A 27972-nucleotide genomic window follows, 5' to 3' on the forward strand; every position below is an offset into this window, starting at 1 on the left:
TCGGCTCCATTCAGTTCGGCGCGTGTGACGCGGTGCAACGTGCGAAAATAGCAGTCGGCATCATTTTGCGCCAGTGATTTAATGCCACGAAAAAAATCTCACGTAGTTCCACGAGACGTAAACAGAATGTTATGCATGTGGTAACGGTGGCGGCCTTCGGATCTCTCTCTCCTCCCAAATTAAAACCACCTGAATATTCACGCGTGATTAACAAGAATGTAGAGCGACTCGTACGACGAGAAAATGGAATGTAAATGGATCGCATCACGCGCGACACGATTTCGATTTCGGCGGCGGGAGGGGAGGGGGGGGGAGGGGGGAGGATTGGATTGGTGTACGGAAAAAAAAAAAAAAAAAAAAAAAAAAGGAAAATATCGTTCGAAAAAAACGTTCATCGAGGAGAATTTGAAATTGTTATTGGATAATTTGGATAATTGTTCCGCGAAGTGAAAAATGCACGAAAAATGCGCGCAAACGAGTTTGTATGGAAATAAAAATAATCTTGAGATGGTTTTTTCCTCTATAAAAAAAAAAAAAAAAAAAAAGAAGAATGATGTGTAAAACGCATTTTGTTTTTTTAATAGTTCTCGAGAAAATGACATAATAATATTTTATGTTGTCCATTTTGTACTCACTCGTGTCGAAGAATAATAATAATAATAATCGATATAGTTCATTCATAACGATGGTTCTTCAATTTGTCTTTTAATTTAATTTAAAATAATTTCTCTCTTAAATTAGTAGCGTTTGGGCTAATATTTTTTTTTCGAGTTCAATTTAATATAAATATAATCGTCGTTAAATATAGCAATTATTAAAGATTAAGATAAATTTACCAGAGGACAAATCTGCATAATCGGGTCGACATGATAATTGACATCTTGATATTTTCACGAGCAGTGTTGATTTAAAAATATCCTTGATTCACCGTGTAATCTAATCGTTCAATTAATATCGTGTAAAAAGGATTATCCCGTGAATATTTTTCATTAATAATAAACCTAGCATTTTATTAGCGATGTAAAAATTCGAATTTTTTAAAAAATTTTTTTATTAAAAAAAAAAAGTTGATCCTTCTAGAAAGAATTGCATGCATAATAAATTTTTTTGTACAAGTATTTTTACATAATGAGGAGGAAATGAAATTTTTCGAAATTTGATACCGAAATCAAATCTTCTGTCCACACATGTATGCACATCTTCGAGTTAAAGACAATCAATAAGGAAATGATCATATGATCATGTATTAGTCATCATCTTTCATGTAAAACACAATATAACAGATAATTCGAGTAAGGAATCATAATATAATCGCCCACTGATACTTTTTATTGTTAGATCATATTTATTAAGAAACATTGTGCGCTATGTGTATAATAAAATATAAAACTTAAAATATAAAACTTTATATTTATTTCATTATTTAAGTAAGAATAATTGATGATAAGATAAAATCTATACATTTTATTATCTTATTTCTCTACCAATAATTTTGAAAAAAATAGAAAATGATATATCTTATAAGTAAATCTGATTTATAATGTTTTTTATTATTTGGAAAAATCGTATCGAACAAATTTTCTTCGAATATGATTTAAACTTCGTGAAATTTCGTTCTCGGTTTGGACCGCGTGCACGAAACCGAGCGTTTCCGGAAAATACCGAGCAATAACGAACTCCCACGAGCAGTTGAGGGACAGCGTCGCGACAATCGCGACTATTTAAGGAGGATTCGGTGAGCCGCGCTCATTCTTAGGCGAGACATCGTGTTGTACGGTTGTACGTGATCGAAAACGATATTTGTAATAATCAAATTCGTTCGCGATAGCAGTGCTTCTTATTGATATATACGAGCTCGTACATCATTTTCAGTGGCTTTTGGTGTAAGGAAACACAAGTGTGACTTATAGAAAAATCATGGCTGACAGTGGTATCAAGCGTAATATTCCTATCAAGCTCGGTGACTTCAGCGTAATAGACACCGAATTTTCCAACATACGGGAACGCTTCGACGCCGAGATGAGAAAGATGGAGGACGAGATGTCACGATTCAGAAGCGAATTGATGAATCGCGAAAGCAACAACTTCTTTAAGAGTACTACCAGGTATGTTGCTACCGGCGTTGTTGTCGAGACGCACCTAACCTTTTAACACGCGCACGACCGATACAATTACTCTTTTGCTCCTGGATTTTGATGAATTTCCGAAATCGAATTGTTTTCATCTCTTTCATAATAATAAATATTATTTGAAGCATAAAATGGAATATTTACAATTTTCAAAAGAAATGATACGAAACAAAGTTGTGAATTGTAAATACAAGATTGAAAATTAAACAGAAATTTCGAAATTTAAATGTCTTACATTTCCGTTTACATCTATGGGATTATAGAATCTTTTGTTTACATAGTCCTAACACTTATAAATACGAAAATAAATTATAACACGAATATAAATGTTCTTTCTAGTATAATTTAGCATATGCTCAAGAAATTCGTCATAATTAACATGGTTAAAGATGATTGATGGTCGTGAAATTAAATAAGTATATATCAACGCTGCAAAAAAAACATTTTTATTTTTTTCTAATGACGTTTATTCTCATTTTTTTATCTCTTGCGTTTTCACGATTAAATATTTACTCGTTGGACAAATAATAAATAATGATCGATCGATGCTGCACTTTTATAATAAGAATACGTACATGTAACAAGTTTCCCGTGAATTATTATCGTTATAAATACGAGTTCAAATCGTCTGATCGATTGAGGCGCGAAGTTGTTTTCCAAGCCAGCTGATAAAATCAATTTTATCACCGATCAGGAAATTATAATAAGCCATGGTAACTAAATTTCATAACACGGAGGGACATTCGCTCACTAATATACTGAAATTAATCGACCAATCATTTCAAATCGATTAACATAAAATCACAAACATTGGTCCCATGCTAGAGGAGGCGCAACAATATCCGCCATTTAATTTTTTTTTTGTGAATCGATGTTTGCTCGGTTGCACAACGAGTGTTGATTTTTAGCACAAATTAGCATAACACTGCATTCGCGTTACCTGAATTACACAGAGTGGTATATGTATAAGGTAATCATTGATCATTAATATTCCGATAATTGAAAAAAAATTCTTGGAATCGATTTCTATAATGATGATGCTATATAATATGCAATAAAAAATTATTCCAATGTTATATTACATACGCATATGAATATTTCTCGAAGTTTTTTAATATAAATTTTAAATTTCAGATTGATTTTATATTATTGCAACTAAACTGAACAAAATATCAAACAAACTACACGATAAAGAATTTTTCTCACGAGATAAAACGTAGCTGCAATTTGCAACGATATTTATTACGATGAAATAATGAAAAAAAGAGTGCTTTTATCTTTGATCATTGGCAAGTTAAAGTCGCGACGTTAACTTTTTTTTCTTTTTTTGTGAATGCATACGTATACACATATATATATGTATATTCGTTTCACGTATTTCAGTAACGCACCCGCTATTTATAGAGACTTCGTCAGTAGCGTTCGTAACGAACAACGGGCGAGGAGAGCCCTCTCGGCGTGCCTTTCTCGCCCAGGGGGTAAACGAAAAACAAACGATACCGTCTGACGAAAATTTGCACCTGCTCCCTCTCTCTCTCTCTCTCGATGCACGCCTTCTCGAAGATCCGTAAGGCGCTCCGTGTCCTTGAGCACAGTAATCTGAATACTTCTACGTAACATTTCCAATCTCCAATTTCGAGCCAAGTTAAACAAAGATTATTCTAATTAGAATCTTTGTTTCTCAATTAAAGGTGATAAATTATTATTATTATATTTGTTTATTAAATTTATTTATTGAATATATCATTTATATTGTATTAAAATTACAATTAATTTCGATTAAATCATTCGTTACAGCATTTTTATTTCTCGAAATGTAAATAATATTGTTGCTGTTTGAATTTTTTGGAAAATTTAATATATATATATTTGTCGAAAATTTTTTCGAAGGTGCAATTCGATGGACGGATGAAACGAGTGCGTGCCATATGCCACGGTTTTTGCATGCCAACACCGCAAAAGCTAACAGTCGTGTTATTTTAATAGGAGGCCTGTTCGATCTTGGATATCGTGGCTCGCTATGCGATGAAACTACTAATTATAGAATCGTTGTTCTAAATTTATTATCCACAGATTCTTCGAAAAATTTTTTCTTTTTTTACAATACGATTTTCCAGGATTCAACTCAATTCTCCCTTCTTGTGAAATATAAAATTAAAATTAACGAATAAAATTTATATAACGATTCCAAAGATTTAAGATCTTTCATTCGTTTTGAACCTCCGAATTTTCTACCTCGAAGAGAAGGTTCAGGAATTACAGCGGGGTCGTGCTTGTTCACCCTCCAACATAAATTCTGGAGAACCCTCCTCGTTTGCCACCTTGGGGAATTTTTTTTTTCTTTCCCCTCCGTTCGAAAAATTTCATCGACAGAAAAATAAAGCTCAACTAAAATTCTACAGATTCGAAGTTCACGTCGTGCAAAATTTCATAATTTTCTCAGATTTTTATTTATTTATCGATCGATGATCGAACGAAAAATTTGCTTATTTGTCGGCGCACTTTCATTCATTTGTTCTGTATTCGAGTATCTTTTTTTAGGAGAATTTCAAATAAATAAAGGGACGAGGCGTGTTTAAGTAAAGAAACAAAGAATTTTATGCGCTCGTAAAACGGATCGATTAAATAATCCTCTGTTTTCCGTTAAAACGAGATTCGAATCGAGTCCAATTCAAAAAGTGACTTCAATTGCGCAAGATTAGATTAAATCAAAAGATAAATACTTATTTAGCATTATATTCTGCATGTATTCTTCAGTTTGTTTGTATCAGATCCTTTTGTGAATAAATTGAATAAATTAGTTATTTTATACTGTTATTTATTTGAATTACAATTTTAAAAATTTATAATTATTTTAAAAGATTAATAATAATTTTATCGAAACACGAAATTGGTTAGACACTGATATGATATGATATATAATAATTTTTCATCTATCAATCATTATGTAAATGAATGACATATGTCGGTCATTAGTCGAACGATATTACATTGCATAATGGGTGACCGTTTAACACAACTTGTTGCAGTGACAAAGAACACGTTCCTTCCTGTAATCTCGTTAAATACTTGGTGATACCGCGTCACCCAGCAAAAAACGTTCCTTTCAATACCGTATTATACTTTGCATTTCCGATTAATAGAGAAGTTTTTCAAATCTCATTAAAAACAATCGATACTGTATTACGACGTGTTACAATATTTGTAATTTAATCACGTTGGGTATTAAAAAACACTTCAAACGATTCGTGATATAAATGACATAACCTAGAATGAGCATAAATTGCGTCGAGTGTCGATTACGCATGCATATATCGTAATACGTTACAATAGCGTTTCGATTCTATAATAACATTTTTCATATTTTTAAATCTACGGAGAATTTAAATTTATTCGAAGAAGATACATCAATACATGACTCGAGTATACTCACATATAAGTATATTCTCTCGTATGGAATTTAAAAGATCGTTAAAATAAATCCTCTTCTCTCGCAAAAGCGATGATTGGTCAGGTTAGGGAGGACATGTTTGTTGCGTCAATGTATATCCTTGACAATGACACGTCGCAGTGTGTCCCCACTCGGAATCGTGAACTAAATTGCAATTGCAACGTGTGGAAAAGGTGAGGAGCTTGCGTTGATCCCGCGATAATATTTTGCGCAGTAAGTTTTCTAACCTCGTTGCAGCCGACGTATCGAATCCGTTCCTCTCCAACTTCTTTTCGTTTCATTTTCGGTAAATTGTGGATAATGGACATAATCGACCGGAATGTATATCCACCGGATCACAAAACGGTGATCAAACTTCGGTAGGTGGCCATGCACAAAGACAGATTTGCATTTTTGCGTTTTTCGTTTGGCTTCTCTCCAGGCGTAGCGTAAACTTTTGTATACACCAGTGATTCCCAACCTGTGGATCGCAAACTATTTCCGAACTACTATTTTTCTATCGTTGTTGTCATTTTTATGAAATGACTGTTAAGATGATTTGACTGTTGGTTGATTTTTTTAAAATAATTCTTACCTGACATCGAAGGAGATCGCAAGTTGCTCGAATCACGTCAATAAAGGTTGAAAAACACTGGCATGTACTATGGCAGCTATATAGATGGTCGTACGGTTTCGTTTCGAATATGCATGAATCGTTTGCTTCCAAAAATTCAATACATTTTTATCATATATTTTCATCAATTCTATTCTCGTGCAAATAGATTTAAAATTTTCATTAAAATAAATTTAAATTGGATATACAATTGCTTTCATGATATTTCACGATTGCCAACTTTGTAAAGAAAAATTTTGTGTTATATAATCTTACGTGTATAATGAGAGGAGAAATAATATAACTTTCGTGCAACTTTCTTGAGTTTCCATGAAATATGAAATATACTATTAACATACAGGCGTTTAGAAGCGAAGCGTGCAAGTATCAGAAATCTATCGGAAGCTTTTAAAATAATGCGGAGAAGGTTAGCCGTCAAGGTCTATGTTGGTTAAATGTTATAAATCATTCAAACAGTGTCGAGAGCATGTGGAAACCAAGTCTTGCAAGCCGTGTGTTCCTAAAATAGTGTCTACAATTTAAACGATTGAACGGTTAGAAAAATATCTAATTTTTGAAATATCGAATCTAAATATCACGCATAAAAACACGAAATATATCATTTATATCGTTTTATAGCGAATAAAAATAATTTAAATAAATAACATAAACACACACTTTTAAAATCATTCCACTCGAATTTCTTCTCGCTTCGTTTCGATGTAAAAGATTTTTTTAGGTTAGGTTATCCGTTGCTCGTTAAACAAAGGAGAACGTAAATATGTTCGTGAAAAATTGCATTATATAAAGAGTAAGTAAAAGATATATTGAATCGTTGGATAATTTTAATTAAGGATTTACTTGAAACTTTAAGATTTCTTAAAAAAACTTTTGAATCTTCCTCAGAAAGGTATCCGTGTTTCGATATTTTCTAAACCCAGTTTTAGCGTAAATCGGAAATCTCAAAATCAGATTTCGACCCATTTCTTTCGATCAAACGATCGGAAGAAGCAAGCAGGTGTACGGAATCGATGATGGATCGTCGTTTCGCATCGATACGTGGGAGGCGAATATGGACCATTATGAGATTCAACGAGTCACGTGGCCGTGGTGACGTAACCGGCGCTCAGGGACGGCTTAGCCACAAATAGACAAGTATCGTTCGAAATAAATGCTCCCGCGCTCTTCTTTCGAAAATGTTTTACACTTTGCGTGGAGGATGAATCAGTCGAGAATATTGTTACTCGTTTCAAAATTTCTTTCCCTCTTTTTATCTTTTTAGAATGCTTTATTTGGTTTATGGTCTTCTATGCGATTTTAATCTCTAATAAAAAAACAAAAGAAGAACTTTAAGAAAAATTGCAATTGTTTTTCTTTTATTGATAAATATTTTTTCTTTTTATTTTTATTAAAGGATATTAAAAATCAGGGGGGAAAAAATGTTAAAATAGAAAAGAAAAAAGGAACGAGCAATTTAATACGACGTAGAAAATGGAAAGTAAACAGAAATATTATTGATCGGGAGAAATAATTAATTTACACGGTCACGCATCTTCGCGTAATTGCTCCACATTACTTATACGACAATTTGAAAAGAAAATGGGTCGCGGTGAGATTAAAATTAATCCTCGTAAACGATTCTTAAGACTTGGCGAAAACTTTGATTCCAATTAACACCGCATCAAACGATTTCTCAAACGCTCGAACAAACTTCAAAGATCCTCTTTGATGGTAATTACTGTTAGAATCTCTGGCGAATTCGAGTGGTCTGTTATTTATAGTGATGATACCTGGATCAAATTAATTCAGCGTAACGTTTCACAGAAATCTACGATCCATCGAACAGATAGCAAGACGTTTCACGTGTGCAAGCATCGAACACAGAATTAATCTTCCGTTTAATCTTGCATGTAACACGTTACTCCCTGCGTTGTATTTACGATGCTCGAAACTTTGTCGACCATCTTCTTCGATTTAGGTTAGGTCGACTTGGATCCACAAAGAGTATTTTTTTTTATTTCATTTTCAATCACAATCAAATTTTCATACTATAAAATGAAATATAACGTAATATTGATCAATTGGCATGCAAAAAAACTGTTATAGTTATTATGTATACATTTGTTTATAGTTGAGATGGTGAGTTGCAAACTTGCAAACGATTAGCCTACCGTTTCACAGTCCATATGCTAAGAAGCACGTGTGCATATATGTACTATTATATACATATACGAGTTTCTTTTGAGAGAATAACTGCCGCGATACTTGGTTATAGTTACGTTCGTGACGTTAAGAAGCTCGTTAAGAAGAAGAGAACGAGGACGTTGTTTCGTGACTGTACAGAGGCATGAAGTAATATCTTCTTCATAATTCTCCTTGGAATTTTTCGCTTCGATCGAGTGAAAGAGATAATATTTTATTAAACGGTTAAAAAAATTCATCAAATGGGGAGGATAAAATTTAAGTTTAAAAATTTGCTTATTGTCTTAGAAAAAAATACGAATACTTCGATAATGTTCCATTCACAAAAATGGCTTTCTGTTATAAAATTTTTCGAGCGGATTCGCTCGCCAGCACAACAAATTTGCCTGCATCGATCGATTTCAAAGAGAGGGATCGCTCGATCGATCGATTTATTTTTCAAACACCTTTCTAGGCCAAGTACAAACACATTTACAATTACATACCATACCGCGAAATTTATAATACCATTCATTGAATCCTTGCCAGGGATAAATTAGACGACGTCCCTCAGTCCTATCTTTATATTCTTTATACCGTGAAATTAGGATCGTTACTGTACTTGTCGTATCAAATATTGTATCGTAACAATTAATCCAGTTAACGAAAAACAGAATTTTCTTTTTTTTATTCCAAAAAACGAATCGTTCGTGAGAAAAGAAAAAAAGAATCTCTTGACTTTTTTTTCTTTCTTTTTCACCTCGACGATTCCGCGCGTTCGAGAAAGAGATCGTCACGGTTCACCTCTCTCGTGACTCGCCACGACGAGATAGAAACCTTTCTCTTTGCCTTTGGCTAAGATAATTGTTGTCTCTACCGCGTTCGTTTCCCTATTCCTATCCTCTCCTCTCGCGACGCTCTTTCCCCCTCGCTGCACGCTTTTACCCGTTTGAAAGACGTTTTGACGTCGCGATCTTGTTGATACGGAGAGGGGGGAGGGGGCGCCTGCCTTTTATCCCGTGTGAAAGGGAGATCTCTCCGCCGAACAGAAGGAAACCTCATTTCGTATTCTTTCTACGTCTCTTCTTTTGCCGATTTCACACACACACACACACACACACACACACACACACACACCACACACACACACACACACACACACACACACACACACACACACACACACACACACACACACACACACACACACACACACACACACACACACACACACACACACACACACACACACACACACACACACACACACACACACACACACACACACACACACACACACACACCTAACACATCTAACACATCTAACACATCTAACACATCTAACACATCTAACACACACACACACACACACACACACACACACACACACACACACACACACACACACACACACACACACACACACACACACACACACACACATCTAACACACATCTAACACACACACACAAAATCTATCTCTATCTCTATCTCTTTGTTCCTCTTTAAAGAACGTTTGCGCAAATTTCTTCCATTTTTCTTTTTGTTAAAGAATATAATCTGTTTCCATAGTAAAGTTCAAGATGGTTTTGGTTGTAAATGGATATCTCGAATCGAATATTTTCGATAGATTTTTTTTAAAAATCGAGATGGAATGGAATTGAAATATGTAGAGAAAAGGAAATTTTGGAATTTCAAAGAGGGGAAAAAAAGTTCCATTAGATTCGTAATATACGGATGTAATTAATTTTTCAATCGTGCGAACTCGAGGTATTGTAAAATCTAGAATGGATTGATCTCGTCTATTAACCTGGATCTAACAATCTTATATTCGTTTCAAATTAATTTTTTTTAGGAAAAATTCGAATATTCGATTCAACGTATATATTTAAAAAAAAAATACAATACTTTACGAGTTGTTGTTCGTTAATTTCTTTAAGTTCCCTTAAGTTTTGTATTGCTGTATACAATAAAAACACTGCTCACGTTATGTCGCGTGACAGGATACGATGACATTTTCTGCTCCAATTTTCTTCTTCTTTTTATTTTATCATTTCCTCCTCGATTCCATATATTCGTTTCCATAAATCTCTTTATTTTTCGAACGAAATTGTTCCAAAGAATCATCTGTTTTATATATATACGTATATACACTTCAATTAATTTTAACAAAGTTTAATAACCGATATATTTTTATCGTACGAGAGAATATCTTCTACACCGTATCGTAACACTTTTACTCGGGTTTCAACCGAGTAAACGTGTCGTTCCCTCGAGGAGGAGGAAAATCGTTAAAACCGGGCGGTTATTATTCTTAAAACTTTCTAATAAAACGCGATATCACGTTTCACGTTTTGCGAGGGTGAGGTGGTTAATTTTCGCGGCCGATACCGCGACGGCCGTGCACTATTTTAGAATCGCCTCCTCTCGCCTGGGGTCGGCGACCTCGCCGAGGGGGGGCGCGCCGTTATCCACTTCCTGCCGCCCGATTTTTTTTGAAACTCTGCTCTGCTCCTCTTTCGTATAAAATAACGAAAGGCTGGATCGGTGATAACACGTTAATTGATTTAACATCGATTAGTGCGGCATCGATCGTCAACGATCCTCGACTTCGTCCTAGATTGTTGTTAAAGTGTTCAGTTTTTTATTTCAAATGTAGCTTTCAGCAGCGTTAATATGAATTATTGATAAGAATTGTTCGAGTTAATTCAAAATTGAGATTGAATTTTTTTTAAATAAAATAAATCGATCATAACTCGAACAATTTTTGTTTAATCAATAAAGTATTACAACGAACGAATATTCGCGTTGAGAATATATTTATCTCTCTCTCCCTCCCCAATTACAGCGTGTAATATATCGCGAGATCGGTTCTCCTGGGACGTGAGATTATCGCGATCGGTTGCTGGCTTACGAAATTTTAATTTTAATTTTTCTTTTTTTCTTCTTTTTTTCTCTCTTTTTATAGCTAATAATTGGCATGATGCGGACACTTGGTACTAGCCTTATCTAATTATTGATTCGCCGAGTGATGTAACATCAGTATATATAACCTATAATCGGTAAAGCGTTTAATAAAAAGTTGTGTCAGAGCGGTTCCTAAATTTGGCCTTTCTTCTCAGAGCAGAATTGTACGAAAAACTATGTATCGATTCTTTTTTGGAAAGATTGATTTCTGATAGAGAAGATGGCGAGAAATTTGGGGATCTCTCGATAGAAAAAGATTGTGTTTTTTTTCCTTTTTGAAGATCGCTTTTGCAAGTTGAGGAAGCAATAAAAAGAAAGAAAAATATATACGAATTCTAAAAAAACGAATATCATCGTTCTGTGGCGATGACACGCTGTAAATGATTTTTTTTTTCAATCACTTGGTTCTGTAACCTCCAATTTCTGCTATTCTTACGCCTCTTTTCACGTGTAAATATACGGGGGTATATATTTTATCCTTGGAAATGGACCTTCTTCTTCGACAACTCCTCCAACGTACTGTTTCTCGGCGCCAAACATTCGAGTTTCCATTCATTGAATTGAATTTTATTTCATTGCTCTAAACTCTAACTCTTTGCCTGTCAAATTGTTTCAAATTTCTAAACTCTAATAAAAATATTATATAAAAGAGATTCTCCAAGGTTTGACGCCGGGAAAAAATTGAAAGAGAAAAAAAAAAAAAGAAAATGCAAATTTAAATAAAAGATTGCCTGAAAAGAGGAGGAATAAAAATTGCGAATTGAACGAAACTAACCACCGAAGTTAACAAAATAATAATATCCCCTGTTCCCCCCTTGCTCGACTTCTATCTCGCCTTCTGATTGGCTCTCTGCATTGGCACGTTGGTGACTAACTCGAAGTCGACATCACACGAGCACCAGCGAACACCGTACCTCGACGACCTCGAAGAGCGAAGGTTGGGACAAGGTCGATCCTGCAGCACCGCCAACGCGGTCCGCGTTCGACAGCTTCAAAAGGTGACGCCACACTTTCTGTGTAAAGCGCAGAAAAAAAAAAAAAAGAAAAAAATACAAAGAAAGACCACCAAAAACCCTTGATATAATAATAATAATTGCAATTCTTCCTGTATTTTTGGTAGACAATTTTTTTTCGTCTTTGTTTTTTCCCATTCTCGATGACCTGATCTTTCGAAAGTTCGAGAGAGTAATTATTTAGACACGAGATTTTTAATTTCAAGATTTTTCAAAATATATTTTATATTTTTTTATTTTATATTTTTATATTATATTATGTAATTAATATCGATATTAAAAAATTCTAAATGTAAAATTATTATCTTATCGAAGGTAAAAATTTTGTCAGATCATCGAGAAACTCTCCACGTGTAATTTATTTCTATCTCTCTCTGTATATCCTTATATATACGTATATACATATAAATATTCTTTCTAATCGTAAGCCACCAGCAGCAAGAAGCACTTAAGTGAAAGGTAACGGGCACATAGTTGTTCAGTAGTAGTTTAACCCTTCGTTTTGACAAACGAATTAACCCAAGTAGTTTGTACGAATAATACACGAAGCTTTTTCGCGGCGAATGGGTTTAGCGCACCGGTTATGGCTTTCAATAATCGAAGCGAGCTGTAATAGTGTTGTGGCACGCTATTCTAACTCTTCTCTCTAACTCGTTATTATATTTATAACCAAATTGAGCACCAAGATGCACAAGAGTCTTTTTTAGCCGTCTCCATCTCGTGAGCCAGTTTTTTCCCCCCCCACTCTTTCAACGTCGTGTTTCCCATTGTCTCTCTGTTTATTATTTGTCGCACCGCAAATCTACCTTACCAACCTTAGGTAAGATACTCGTTTCTTCTCGAACTTCTTTGTGCACTGCTCGGTTCGCACTATATCTTCCCTTCTTCCCCTGATAGGCGTGTCTTTTTTTTTTTTTTTTTTTTTAATCGTTTGTTGTCTTGTTTTCTTTCTCTCTTCTTATTTTATTTATTTATTTTTTTTTTTTATTCTGACATGTTTTTCACTCGTCGTCGAAACGTCGTATATTCGTAATAATATTAATAATAATAATAATATAATATAATATTCGAGTGATTAAATCGCTCGATCGAGTGGAAGGAATCTGAATCGATAATCGAACGATCGCGCGTCCTGTTGTACCTTTTCAGCACCACAACGCAGAGCACTCAAAACAGTTCTCTCAGCCCCCCACACGACTCGGCGTGGCTCGACGGGTTGAACAGCCCGCTCATTCAGGACGAAGGGGACAGCAAATGCCTGAAACTTCGTTTCGACGTCTCCCAGTACACGCCTGAGGAGATCGTTGTCAAGACCGTGGACAACAAACTATTGGTGAGTATCTTCCTCTTTTTCCCCTATTCTAGGGATTTTTTTTTTTTATTCTTCTCCACGATAAAATTGATTCACTACGCGAAGAGCTAGCTTGTTCAGAGTAATTCTTCATATCTTTTGTCATAAATTCGTTTCCAATAATTAATAATTAATTATAATTTCGTGTCTTGGATAAAAAACGATGATTTCTCAAATTGTGTACACAGAGAACGTAGAGAATTGAATTAGACTTTCAAATCATTGGGAAAGTAAATAGCAGTAGTTTCGTGTTAATTGCGGGAACATTCTCCAGTAAAAGGTCAAGTGTTAAATCTGCGAGGGAGAGTCTCGTGTTCCTTTAATTAATGGACGTGCGATTTTCGATTACGAATCGAAACGAGATAGCAGTGTTCAATTAATTTTTTTTTTTTTTGATAAATATTTAATTTCGAAATCGACATAACAATATTGTTACGAATATTTAGAAATGATCGGGCTGACAAACGAAAAGTTATCGATTCATCGTGGTATGCGCATATTTCGTTTTCTTGGATGGCAGTTGTTGCACAACTTGGCAACCACCGAATCTGGCCCACTATTTTACGCAATTGGCTTGTCTCGTGTATACGGGCCACTGTGACGACTCTTCGTTCTTTTCCTTATTTTCCGAGAACGTTCCATTCCAGAACTTTGATTTTTTGCGTCGATCAAAGTTGGACGATTGATTGTGAGAATTTTTTAGAATTTTACGAAAGTTTTTTTGTTGAAATTTTCATGATCTTTCTTAAAAAATTAGAGATGAGTCATTCGAAATTTTGAAACTGTATCTTCGAAATTTATACTTTTAGATTCTTCTCGAGACGTTACATAATGTCTTAAAACTCTGCTGAGAATCGAAAAACATTGGGTCGAGAAATTTTCCTGTGGAATAAAGATTAAAAATCACCTTCCTTTTTTATCGAAATGAAATTTATCCATGATTTAACCTCAAAATTTCAAAATTCGAAACTAAAAAAATCGTAGATTCTTCCCTTTCGAAAGTCACATAATCTCTCAAACCTTTCTCCATATAATTCTTAAAAATCAAAATTGGGTGGAGAAATTTTCCAGGAATAAAAATTAAAAATCGTTTTCCTTTTTTATCGAAAAAATTATCGAATCAGGATTTACCCTCAAAATTTCGAAATTATTCGAAACTAAAAAAAATCGTAGATTTTTCCCTTTCGAGACTCACATAACCTCTCAGACCTTCCTCGATCTAATTCTTAAAAATCAGAATTGGATGGAAAAATTTTCCAGGAATAAAAATTAAAAACTGCCTTCCTTTTTTATCGAAAAAATTATCGAATCAGGATTTACTCTCAAAATTTCGAAATTATTCGAAACTAAAAAAATCGTAGATTTTTCCCTTTCGAGAGTCACCTCATAACCTCTCAGACCTTTCTCAATCTAATTCTTAAAAATCAAAATTGAGTGGAGAAATTTTCCAGGAATAAAAATTAAAAATCGCCTTCCTTTTTTATCGAAATGAAATTTATTCATGATTTAACCTCAAAATTTCGAAATTATTCGAAACTAAATTTTTCCCTTTCGAGAGTCACATAACCTCTCAGACCTTCCTCGATTTAATTCTTAAAAATCAAAATTGAGTGGAGAAATTTTCCAGGAATAAAAATTAAAAATCGTTTCCCTTTTTTATCAAAAAAATTATCGAATCAGGATTTATCTTCAAAATCACGAAATTATTCGAAACTAAAAAAATTGTAGATTTTTCGAGAGTCACATAACCTCTCAGACCTTCCTCGATCTAATTCTTAAAAATTAGAATTGGGTGGAGAAAGTTTCCAGTGGAATAAAAATTAAAAATCGTTTCCCTTTTTTATCAAAAAAATTATCGAATCAGGATTTATCTTCAAAATCTCGAAATTATTCGAAACTAAAAAAATTGTAGATTTTTCCCTTTCGAGAGTCGCATAACCTCTCAGACCTTTCTCCATATAATTCTTAAAAATCAAAATTGGATAGAGAAATTTTCCAGTGGAATAAAAAAATGATCACGGCTCCTTGTATGGCCGGGACGGGATCTGATCGAGGGTTTATCCGCGACATCTGCATATTTCGGATCGACACGAGCAGGCGTCTAGTGGGCGGGTCGAAATCGCGAGCAGGACACGAAGAAGCCATCTCTTCGTAAGCCAAGAACGGCGAACAGGAAGTGGCCGAGAATTTTTACGCGCCAGTTTACTCGCGCCTCTTTATGAACCATGTGGAACGTTCTAATTGCTCCTGTTTACGTCACTTCCCGGTAGGAAGTCGGCTCCACCGATTGAATCGGCGATGGCTCGAATAAGGGCAATTCTTGTTACTTAAAACGTCTTCTTAATTAAGTCAACCGCGACTTGTGACCCGATGGATGATTGCCTTTCGTTGAACCAGTTTTCATTGCTTCGTTGAAATCTACATATTTCTAATTTGCATACATACGCGTTTAAGAATATTGAAATTTCACCAGCAAGAAGTTGTATCGATAAGTAATAAGTATTTTAATTAACGCTGTTAGAATCGTTTATAAATGGAATAGAATTTTTGTAACGTCGGTTATTCATAGCGGATAGATAATATAATTCAACGTATTTTTTTTCCTTTCTGGAAAGAAAGATGGTGAGTCAAGAATAAATTTTATCTCAATTGCTTTATTTCCGTCTCCTTTTATCCTTCTAACGAGTCGAGTCGTTTGACGACGCAACAACGTGTACATTTCTCCTGTCCAAATATCGATCGAAATTCTCGTCGCTTTTGCACAGTTTCTTCATCCGTAGTTTCTTTATCCTACGTTTCTTGCATATCGAAATCGAAAGCAGATATAATATAATTCCAAAAGATATCGCGGGGAGGAAAAAATTCAAAAATTCTTTAACAAACAAACAATTATTCGAATTCCATACGGAACGTATATCGAGATGCTAAGCAGAAGCGAGATTACGTTTCATCGGTCGATAAGGTATAACGACGGATGAGAAGATGGAGTGGGGGGGATAGTGGCTCGCTTCGAAAGAAGAAGAATTTGCGCAGGAAGTCGGGAGCCAGAATTTTCTCCCAAGGCTTGCGCGCATGCGCGCGCGCGTTAACGTTTCTCCTCTCTGGCCGGCGTTCTCGTCGACCCGGACGGAAATAACTCGCGCCAAAAATAAGTTTACGCCGCTCGTCACGCCGCGACGGCTTGGAATAATGTTCGGCCATTGTGGGCGCCCTGCGCGCTATCATTCCTTGACAATATGTCACTTTTGTCGTTTCGTCGACAAATTTCAAAAGTATCGTTATACCTGTATATGGGGATCGAGTCTCTCGAATTTATTTATTCGATCTCGTAGACAATCTCGAAAAAAAAAAATATTTTTTTAAATGTATTTAATAGAACTGAGAGAGCAAGGATAGAAAAGAGATATCTGAGATTTTCAAAGCAAAAATATTCAAGAAAGAGAGAGAGAGCAATATTTCAACACTTTATTTCCAAATATATTATTCGTAATTTTTTTATTTATTATTGCGATAAAAAGGATATTTCGTAGCGAATGGTCGAAATTTGGATTAGAAGTATATTTTCGAAAATATATGTAAAGAGACTTTAGCATTGCGCGCGATACGAAATAGGCAACCTTTCTCGGGAACGTAAAAATCGAATACTACCGTTATGCAAATGAGCGTTAGAGGAGGGTCGTTGTACCGCGACGGTCTGCCGGAGTGTAATGGAAGAAAGATCAAAGTAACGGAGAAAGATTCTGTATATATATATATATATATACATACATATTGCACACTTAGGAACAGGGACGGCTTTATGTTCTGATTTCCTCGCTAAACGCCGCCCCTGATAAACCTCGACCCTCTGTTTTTTCGCTCCTCGAATCGAGACAATTACGGGGACCGACGTTATTAAGGACTCCAACGTGATTAATTTTTACTTCTCTTCTTTCTTTTTCTTCTCGTTAATATTCCCGTAATTCTCTCTTTCTCTCTTTCTATCTCTCTTTCTTAATCGATATTTAATCGAGACACAAATATCGGTAAAAAAAAAAAAAAAGATATATCTCGTATAATAAATAAAATTTTAATAAAGATCCAGATATTCTTCGTTAAAAAATCAGAAATGGCGCAAAAAATTGTCTACGTTTCGTTCCACGTTATTGTATAACGAAACGCTTCGAATACCTCACGATCCCCTCCCATTACTCATCTCTCTCGAACAGCAGATGCTGTTTTCGGTAACGAGGCATGAATCGGCTCGATCTTCCTTAACCGGTCCCGCTCGAAACAGATTGGCCGGTGTTTCAATAGTGGTCAAGGTCCTGCGTGAATTCAGGTCGTCTCTCAACCCGATATCGCGGCCCTTAAAGGGCTGTTCCAAGGCCGCGTTCCGAAGGATGAGACGAAGAATGCGATCTCAGCGCGTTGCGCGCGTCGTGCGCGGATGACGTCATGCTCGCTCGCTCGATAAAGTAGCGCGGTTCGGGATAAGTAGGAGCGGGGACCGGTTTGTTCAAGCGGTTTTATTTAAACGAGCAACAAGGCGGTGTACGACGGCCACTTCGATTACGAAACGCGCGTTTTCCCGTTTCAGGCAACTGGGTCGCCTTCCACGAAGAATAGACCGGATCGATTTTCGATCTTTATCGACGCACCTCGGTTTTGACGCATGGACTCGATGTGGCGTGTCGAATGGAAATAGGTGTCACTCGTTCCGATTGAAACTGTTCTCATTATGATTTATCGATTGTGTTGTCCGAGATGACATGAGGGAAGGATGGTTCGTGTAAACTCGTTGTACAAGGTTTTTTTTTTTTTTTTTTTTAGCGGCGGGGATGTACTCCGTTGATAACAAGTTTTGAAACGAGAAAACGTATCGTCCGAGGATATTATTCGTTACGAAACGAATCGTAACAAAAATTTAAATCGTTCGAGTCTCGAGTAACGTTTCTGGCAAGTTGTATTTTTCCTTTTGCCAAAATGTAGACCGATATGCTAAACATGTTATCCGTTTCTATTATTGCCAAGTTATTATATCGCAGTTATTTCTAATTATATTAAGAATTTACGTTTCTCATTTGTTTCGGTATATTTAGCGTGCGAACAAATTGCAAGTCAACGTTGTGCTTGCGATAAAATATTTAAAAAAAAAAATTCAAATTTTTCTAACGATTTTTAAAGTGATATTACGTATAACAAAAAGAGTACATCAGATTTATTTTTTTTTTTTATTTAAAATTTATATTTATATTCTACAAAACGATAACATAAAATTTTAATTCAAATGATATATTTATATTATTCATTCTCCAAAAAGATCGACTTTTATAGTTTTCAAGGATTGATCGAAGATTCGAGTCGCCGATGAAGTTGTTAAGAAAACACGATCGTTCCTTTTTCGGTCAAGGAGAGTGTGCCATTAGATGGCTCGGAAAGGAGCCATCGCCATTACCGACGTGTTAATTAATTAACTTTTAACACAGGTTTGAACTTCTGTTTTGTACGTATCGTTCACGGAAAAAAAAATCGTGGGATCGTAAAAATTTGTACGGCTATATTTAGTTTATGAGTCACGTTGATTGGCATTTTTGCGAAATTTTCGTTTCTCGAACGATCGTAAAACTCGTTTCTTTTTTCATTTGCCTCAAAAATAAGTATTGGGAAATTTTTATGATAAAAATGAAATATTCCGACAAGCGAAAGTTTGCATATCATGTAATTATGAACGAAACGACTCTCCAAATATCCATTTAAAATATTGATAGAGTAATAAATATATCCATATTACTTTTGAAAAAATATACAATCGATAATTGAGCGAATAGATAGAATGCTTCGACATTATTTTTTATTTTTTTTTTTAATCAAAAATCATTTCCAAAATATTCCAATTAAAGATAATATTTATTAACGATATTAAAAATTCGAAAATCTTTGCCATCTTATCTCGCGCGATAAATAGTAATTTCAAATTTTTTAAATGGAAAAAATGGTTGGTAAATGTCTAAAAATATTTTTATCTCGCGTTAAAAATTTTATAATCAATAAATTTCTTCGACGAGATGGAAAAGATCGTTCCAAAAAGCATCGAAGATTCATCCGGGAGATCCAGTTTATCCATCGCCATATAACTTAATAATTCGCTTGTGAAGTGTCGTTAAAGCCGGTTGGCCACACTTTTGCGTAATCCTCACGGATCCGGTAAGACGATCCTCGTGTTGGAAAGCTTAGATCCGCGGCAGAGTTGAGTTACCAGCCACATCCATTGGCGTCTCCCTTCGTAACTGCCGTTTTCCCCCGGGTTTCCCTCTCTGTCTAGAGTTACCTGCGGCTCGCTCGCTCGTTCGCTTTCTTTTCCTTTCCTTTTCTTTCGTTTCGTTTCGCGCTGTTTTCGTCTTCTTTTACGAGCTGGCGTCCCGATCGATATCGCCGCCCGCCCGGCCAAGGAACAACGCATCTTTCCCCTTCCCCCTTTCTACGATGATTCCGTACAAATTATCTTACTTTTATCCTTGAACTTTCGTTCGAGTCGAAAGGCAGATTCAATTATAAAAATACACTTTAATCTGAAATATAAGCGATTGTGCCTCGCGAAGAAAAATTATTATTTATCATCTTGGACGTATTATTCACTTTAAAAGATGCTCGATATTAAACGAGTGTGAGTTAAGCGAACGCGATTAGTTGTCTCGCGCGAAATAAAAAAAGAAAAATCGAGCCGACCTTCTTTCGAATATCTCGGTCGTTGATAAAAAAAAAAATTGTTTTCGCGCTAATTGCGAGATCTGCGAGAGAGCGAGGGAGGCAGAGTCAAAAAAGGCAAAAAGAAAATGCAGGGAAGAAGCGACCGTGTGCGTGCAACAAGTTGCAATCTCCAATTACAGAATTATTTTAATACTCGGTTTCCGCGGTGGTTGGGTTAATCGACGTCGAGACCTGCGCTTTCACGCTTATCTTCGTCCGACGCTCGAGTTCTTCGAGCGAATCCTCGAGCGGAGTGGGGAGAAGGAAGAGGTGGAGGGGGTCGGCATTATCGCCGCAACGCGCTCCACTTACACGCGTATCCTGCCTTTCACGAACTCGATCGCGCGTCCTTTACAATTTTCGCCCTCTCCTTTCTATCTTGCTCTCTTTTCTTCTTCTTTTTCTCTCACGCTTATGGATGAGAAACGGGGAAGGGAAACCGCGCCAGACTGGTTCACCCGTTACCGACTGAGAAAACCGCGATTCTACTCTTCTTCTCTATTCGCTCTTCTCTTTTTTTCTTTTTCTTGTTGATCCCTCAGTCTCGACCAGTTCTTGGTTCGATTAAAAAAGTCTTTACTGGAATGATATTTCAATACCGACTCGATGGATAATAAATTCGAAAGAATCGATCGTTCTTCCTTCGGTTCAATATTATTTTTCATTATCGATTATTCCACAATTATTTTTCACATTTTCGATCGATGAAACGAGATTGTTGCACAACTGGTTCGATTCGATAGACTGGTAAGTAAGAGCAAAGTGCCTCGGCTTGCCGCAAGGTTAAGGCCGGGTTATTTGGTTCGTTGGCAAGCGGGGAACGCGCGGACAGATTGAACTGGTCCAAGAACGCCGCGGCACGATTACCTACCCTTACCGACACGGCCGAGAGGCGAAACGCAGCAGCTCATTAACGCTCGTTCCCGTAACGCAATTAGCGCTAGCAGCTGACCTGCCTCGCCCACGCGAGATTCTTGGGCGCGGTCGAACGCGTCCTCCACCTGTATTTTTTTTTTTTTTTCCCCCAAATTATATTTCGAAACGATTAATCGACAAAATTGATATTTTTATCGGCCGAGAGAGATTGGGAAGGGGAAATTTTTCGATCGATAATTTAACGTTTTATCGGTGTTGTTCAATATACTCGACGATATATTGCACGTTAAATTTAGACCGATGAGGGAGTCCAGCGTTTGCATAATTATCATCACGATATAAACAAGTGACGATAGTGTTTTCGTGGCGCTGTGTCGTTTCTTATCGCTTCGCGTTTTATTAATAGGAATTTAATGGAAATTTTGCTCGTCGAAAAAGAAAATGATGGCAGAAAAGGAAATAATTTTAAATGTAAGAAGAAGCGAAAGAAAATTATCTCGTGAAAATATTATAAATGGAACATCGAGGCTTATTTATCATGGAACGAGTCTTGGAAACGATCGCCTTGGTAATCAGCCCAGTTTTTATTTACGAGTTAAAGAGAACTAATTGCATTCGTTTCGCGAAAGAAGAGAGAAAGAATCTTTGAAAAATAATATTTCCTTGCGTGTGTACAAAACTTTTGATAATATATATACATTATTTTATATATTTGCTAAAAAAAAAAAGTTATGAAATTCTCGAAAACATTCTTTTCAATTTTAAATTCCATTGAATTTACATAACGCACTCGATGAAGGACTTGTCTCCAAGAACGATATTAATTAAATTTAATCACCGATCGAAATAAAATCATGGAAATAAAATCAAAAAAAAAAAAAAAAATCTCTACTTCGTCGTAAGAATCGAACTTATTATAAATATAAAATGCGATATAATGATGCACGGGGAGATAATTGCTCGAGATAAATCTTTTCCATCTAAATGCGTCGATGACATAGGGATATTATAGATTCTTGTGTATCGTTGTGACGTAACACGCGCTAATAAGATTCATTTATACGAAAACCCGTAAGAAACGGCCTGTCACAATGACACACAATATTTGCATGGCTGTTGGTGCTCGAACGCAGTTATATTCGACTCTCGTCGTCTGATGCAATGCCTATTTTTAATATGCGCCTTCGAGCATATTAGTTAGCTAGCTAGTTGTCCGATTTTACGAAACCGACCGTGAACGAAATGCCGAAAAAAAAAAAAAAAAAAAACTAAGATTTCGAGTAACTCGATCTTTCGTTCGTCGCCCGAACGTGAGCGAGATTCGAAGCGTTTCGAAAATAATAAATTTAGTCCCAGCTTGAATTTAAAAATTTTATTAAATCGATATTAATTATAAAAAATTTTTTATATCGGTTAATTTGAATAAATAAATTGATAGATTCGTTCGTTCCTTCGACGGAATTCAAAGTCTCGAAAGATTTTCAAATTTAAATTGATAAAAAATGCTCTCAAATGCTGAATCATTCACAGTTCATTATTTATACATTATACGTTTATATATAAGGAGTATCAGTTATTATTATTATTATATTATTAAATTATAAGTTTCTAAACAATTGAAATCGTTATCGAGCGAGATTAAATGGATAAGTTCTTTTTTTCAAGAGACGCGCATTTGCAATGAGCTCACCTCGTCTGCCAACGTTTCATCACTATTTGGTCGGTGTCTCGCCGATTCCATTCATCGATCTCTGTTTCCCTGTTTTGAATCAAGTTTCACAGCGATAGCCAAGTTATTTCCGAGCGTGGGAGGGTAAATCGGTACATTCCCTCATGTACGCTCCTGAGTATATTTTCAGATGGTATCTGAAAAAGTATTCCACGACACCGAACGAATAAAAAGATTGTGACGGATCACGCGATGCAGGAAAGTTGGGGAAACTTGGAGCAGCACCGTATTGTACGGTAGAAATGCAGAAATGCAAATGTACGAACGATAATGCAGGAATAATCAGGAATTAGAGATAATTTGATAGAAAGGAGGTAGAATCTGTTAAAGTTTGTTTCGAAGAGAAAAATTTAGACGATTTTTCGATGAATTTTTTTTACCTTCTAAGAAATATTATCATCCGAATTAAATTAAAGTAAATTAATTGAATTGGTACGCCACGAGATGGCAGTAATCTCGATGCAAGAGAAGAAGTGAATGCACGTGTGTCACGGAACAATTTTTATTTTTCGCAATTTTATCTTGCATTGTCCTTTTTTCTGTTACAATTGAAAGTTTAAGATAAGATGAATTTGATGAAAAGTTTTTATTTGTAACGTGTTGACGTGTCGCTTTCAGATTTTTAATATTTTGTGTTAATCGACATTGATGTCCGGTGTTGTATCGTTGAAGAGACAATAAATGTTGAACATGGATGGAAATGTATTCCGAAAGGCGTGTACACGGATATCGGTTAACGTTGGATGATCGTTTCGATTGCCAAACAATGATGAAACGTTGGCAGACGAGGTGAGCTCATTGCAAATGCGGATGCTTGGCAGAAATATCTTTGAATTATCGTAACAAGTGGTACAATTCGCTTCTCGAATCGTGGCATACAAATCCTGGAATCTATCTTTCGACCGTGATTATTGTCTTTTTTTAATAGATCGTTTAACGGATAATAATTTTTAACATTGAAGGTATTTCGAAAAAGTTGAAACTGATCGATACATTTTGTAAAATATATGGAAACATTTCTTGTGCAATTATTCAACACTAGTGAACACTTTGCAAAAAATTACAGTGAAATTTCTTAAAGGAAACAACAACAAGATTGATATCGATTGTAACTCCCACGTGATTGCGAGATGACCTAGAAATATCCATCATGAAAAATGTTCTTTTTATTTGCTCTTATTGCTTGCAATTTTTATCGGTGAATCGATCGCTTTATCGTTGCATTGCTAATTTTCTATACTTCTTTAAGAAACTTTAAGTTGTTATTTATGTCATTTATGTCTGAACACGATAAAAAAAAAAGAAAAAAAAAAAGGATCGTTTTCTTTGCTCGCGATAAAATTAGAAATGTATAGGATAATTTATTTTTATTTCGACGCGTAATGATGTGAGTGATTGATCTTTGTTTTTAGAATTTTATCTTCGACACTTTAATTTCAAAGACAGTTAATCCTTTACAATATTTCTATACTCGAAAGTGATTATGATTTTTAAATGAAGAATATATTGTATATTATATATGAACAATTTTTCTCACGAGTACATTCCAACGAAACGAAGAGAGAGATAGTTCGAAAAAAGAAGAAAAAGAAATAACTATTTCACAAATATCGATTTGGATATTTAGAGGTCGAATTCGTGGCGTCTTTCTGCCGCCATTTTCTACTCATTACATTTCTTCCTAGATTCTTTCCTTCTTTTATCCTTGCACGCCATCTTTTATCGCGAGATACTAACCAACCGATCCTGGCCAATGAGCTTCGTAAAACATCCTCGTATTCCGGCTTTATCGCCGTTCCCTCTCATAACCTAGTTTCCCCGTATATCCGTATTACTTGACGGGTTCTATATTTCACCCTTATTCTCCTCGTGCTCGCCCTTTCCGTTTCTGGGGACGTTATACGAATTCTGTGCACGTGTGCAGAATTATTCAACGGGGAATCGTATACGTACGCACGATTTTTCGTAAGATAATGTTCGTGGATTTAATATTTTTTGGTTATATGGTGGAAAATGTACTTATTATATTATACATAAATTGTACACTATTGGCTAAAAATTTGAATTTCGTTCCTTTGTTAAAAACTTTCTAGAAATAATATTTATATAAAAATTGATATGTTGTGAAGACAATATATATATATATATTTCCATCGAATTGTACAAATAGTAATACAACTGGGAATACATTCTTTTGTATCTGGAAGGATGAATCACGTATAGTTTAATAAATGTTCTTGGTGAGAAATTAAATTTATTTTTTTTAATAACTTTTTTAAATAAGAGTAAATTGATAATAGTATTGAAAATCATGATTAAGAATATTAAAATTTCGCACATTATCTGTTACTTTCAAATTAGATACATTTTTCTTTGTTTTTATATTTTTTAACAGACTTATCAATTGCTTTATATTTATTTATTTTCCACGTTTACAATATTGATAATATATCTAATATCTTTATATAGTTATTGTTTGATGCAAATTATCGACGGTATATATCATCAAGCGATAAAAATATGAGCACCTTTTAAAAAGATAAGAAATTTGCCGATGTGTGTGTATTTCTATAAAATATGTTGCTAGTACGTGCCACCCTTGTACTTTGAATGTTATCGCATCAGCTGACCACAAGCAAAGCGATGTCGATGGTTTTTAACATGCGGCTCGCGTGATCATAGAAATGAGTCTGTCCTGGGCTGATTTATTAATACGGACACTTAATCGAACCGGCGACCTGAATTCTTGCCCTTGTGTGTACGAAAGAAAATTGACGCATTCTCAAAATATAATATTAATCGATCTATCTTGTTTTTATGTAAATCTACCAAAAAACATTTTACTACTAGTATTGTATAATATTTTTTTATCAATATTTTTAATACCAAAGTAAAGTTATAAAAAAGAAAAAAAAAAATCATCATTCATCCTTCATATTTCAAGAAAATTTTTTTTTTTCCTTTGTTTCAGTGTACTTTTATTATACTATTTAAAGTTTTACTGGAATTATTGCTAATGATTATTAAGATTAAGATGAAGAAGAATTAGATAAGAATTTATTGTGTTATGAATACGAATCATCGATCGTAGAAAATTATAATTCTAAAGCGTTTCATTTTTTTGTTCAGGTCCATGCAAAACACGAAGAGAAGACAGAGAGTAAATCGGTGTACAGAGAGTACAATCGCGAATTCCTGCTGCCCAAGGGAACCAATCCCGAAAGTATCAAGTCTTCGTTGAGCAAAGATGGCGTGCTCACCGTCGAGGCTCCGCTTCCGGCGATTGGCACAGGCGAGAAGCTCATCCCAATTGCGCATCAATAGATCGCCCAATCGACCAGTCGAACGCACGAAAAAAACGAATTTTTAAAATCCCCTTCGAAATTCCATCATTCGCGTGTCCATTAGATCGCTTCCTTCCTATCTTTTCTATGTGAATCCATCAATTCCCGTAAAATCCATTTTTTTTTCTTTTTTTTTTTTTTTTTGTAATTTTTCTTCGAGTTTAGTTTCTTTCCTTTTTTTTTTTTCTTTCTTTTTCGTTCTTTCATTCGCTGTGAACACCCGTCTTATCGTTCAATTTAATCGAGCGATATTTATCCCTTTCCTTTTTAATTCGAAGGAACATTACGAATTTTTATTTTTGTTTTTATTTTGTTTTGTTTTGTTTTGTTTTTTCTTTTTTCTTTTTTTTTTTACTTGATTAAAACGATCGAGATTCAATACCCAATAGATTTCAGATTTCGAGATAAAAGATGTGGAAATTGGATTATAAGAAAAAAATAAATATAATGAAAAAGCGAGGTTCGCAGCGAAACATACCAAATATATCTGCGAATTATAGTTTTTCTCCGCAAGGGAATATAGAAGAAAGTGTATTCGAACATCTTTTGTCCTTCGAACAAGTCAAAATATTCTAACGATTTTATATCGGATGATAAATATCAAATGTTCAGCTTTTTTTTTTTAGAAATTTATATGTATATATACATATATATTTATATATTTTTTAAAGTTTAAAGTTTTTTGTGTTAAGAAACAAAACATAACCTGAAAATATTTATAAACAACGATAATCAAATGTTAGAAAAACGAGTTCTTTATTCGAAGTATATAAGATGTCATAAATACATTCAGCATCCATGAGATTTGTATAAAAAGATTATTCTATACATATTTGATATGCAATGTTTCTTTTTTCGATCAGCTTTTTATTGCTTTATGTATGTATATATGTATATGTGTGTTTTTACGGTTGTATCGACAGATGGTAACTCTGAATAACAAAGAAAGAATCGATTTGTTCGAAGATCAAGTTATGATCAACAAAAAAAATACGAACATATATATATATATATATATATATACACATAAATAATGATAATCATAATATAAACGACGCATGGACGTTGTGTAATGGTAGGAAAATGAAAGATATTTGATAAATTATTCTCTTTTTGGTACCAAGTAGCTTTTTGACGCTTTGATATGATACTTTCTTTTTAGAAGTAATATTTTTTCTTTGAAAACACGCATTGCCTTTAATATAAAAAAAAAAAAATAAATAAATAAAATAAAAAAAAAATAATTCTTGATCTAGATTGCTTCGTGAAAAATTCGAACAACGTAGAAAAAAACATTGTGAAATATTGTGCACCACGTCGAGAAAAAAAGAATATGATGCGCGATCATAACGCAAAAAGGAAAGTGATCTTTTGTGAAACGAATAATTTATGTATGTGTTAGTTTTTAGGTGTACTACATTAAAAGACTATAACACAAGAATGCTTAAAATATGTTAAGCATTGTAATGATTATTATTATTATTATTTATGAATATTTTACTATTGTCGAGATACGTATAATGTTTAAAAGGTAATGCGAACAATGTGAAAGTTTAAATAAAAATAAACTTTAAAGATAATTAATTCGTCTTTTTTATATTGTCCAAGCT

The 27972-nt window shown here is 34.7% G+C and overlaps 1 protein-coding gene and 1 long non-coding RNA gene across 4 annotated transcripts; one reads left to right on the forward strand and one right to left on the reverse strand.

Moving 5' to 3' along the window:
• The first annotated feature begins 1730 nt into the window (after window positions 1–1730).
• On the forward strand, window positions 1731–27946 carry LOC408875 (heat shock protein beta-1). 2 transcript variants are annotated; one of them, XM_392405.7, is made up of 4 exons: window positions 1731–2105; window positions 12202–12318; window positions 13483–13666; window positions 26148–27946. In XM_392405.7, the coding sequence occupies exons 1-4, from the start codon at window positions 1918–1920 to the stop codon at window positions 26340–26342; spliced, it is 684 nt and encodes a 227-aa protein (XP_392405.3). In that variant the 5' UTR covers window positions 1731–1917; the 3' UTR covers window positions 26343–27946. The 2 variants fall into 2 exon arrangements, with proteins under 2 accessions (XP_392405.3, XP_003251576.1); XM_003251528.4 differs by lacking the exon at window positions 12202–12318 and having other exon boundaries at window positions 1733–2105.
• LOC113218886 lies at window positions 4223–9548 on the reverse strand. 2 transcript variants are annotated; one of them, XR_003304975.1, is made up of 3 exons: window positions 6851–9548; window positions 6155–6704; window positions 4223–6054 (listed from the first exon to the last, which is right to left on the reverse strand). It is a non-coding gene; the product is annotated as an uncharacterized LOC113218886 (long non-coding RNA). The 2 variants fall into 2 exon arrangements; XR_003304974.1 differs by having other exon boundaries at window positions 6155–9548.
• Window positions 27947–27972: the final 26 nt, after the last annotated feature.

This window comes from Apis mellifera, linkage group LG6, assembly GCF_003254395.2.
Source record: "Apis mellifera strain DH4 linkage group LG6, Amel_HAv3.1, whole genome shotgun sequence".
NCBI classification, from domain to species: domain Eukaryota; kingdom Metazoa; phylum Arthropoda; class Insecta; order Hymenoptera; family Apidae; genus Apis; species Apis mellifera.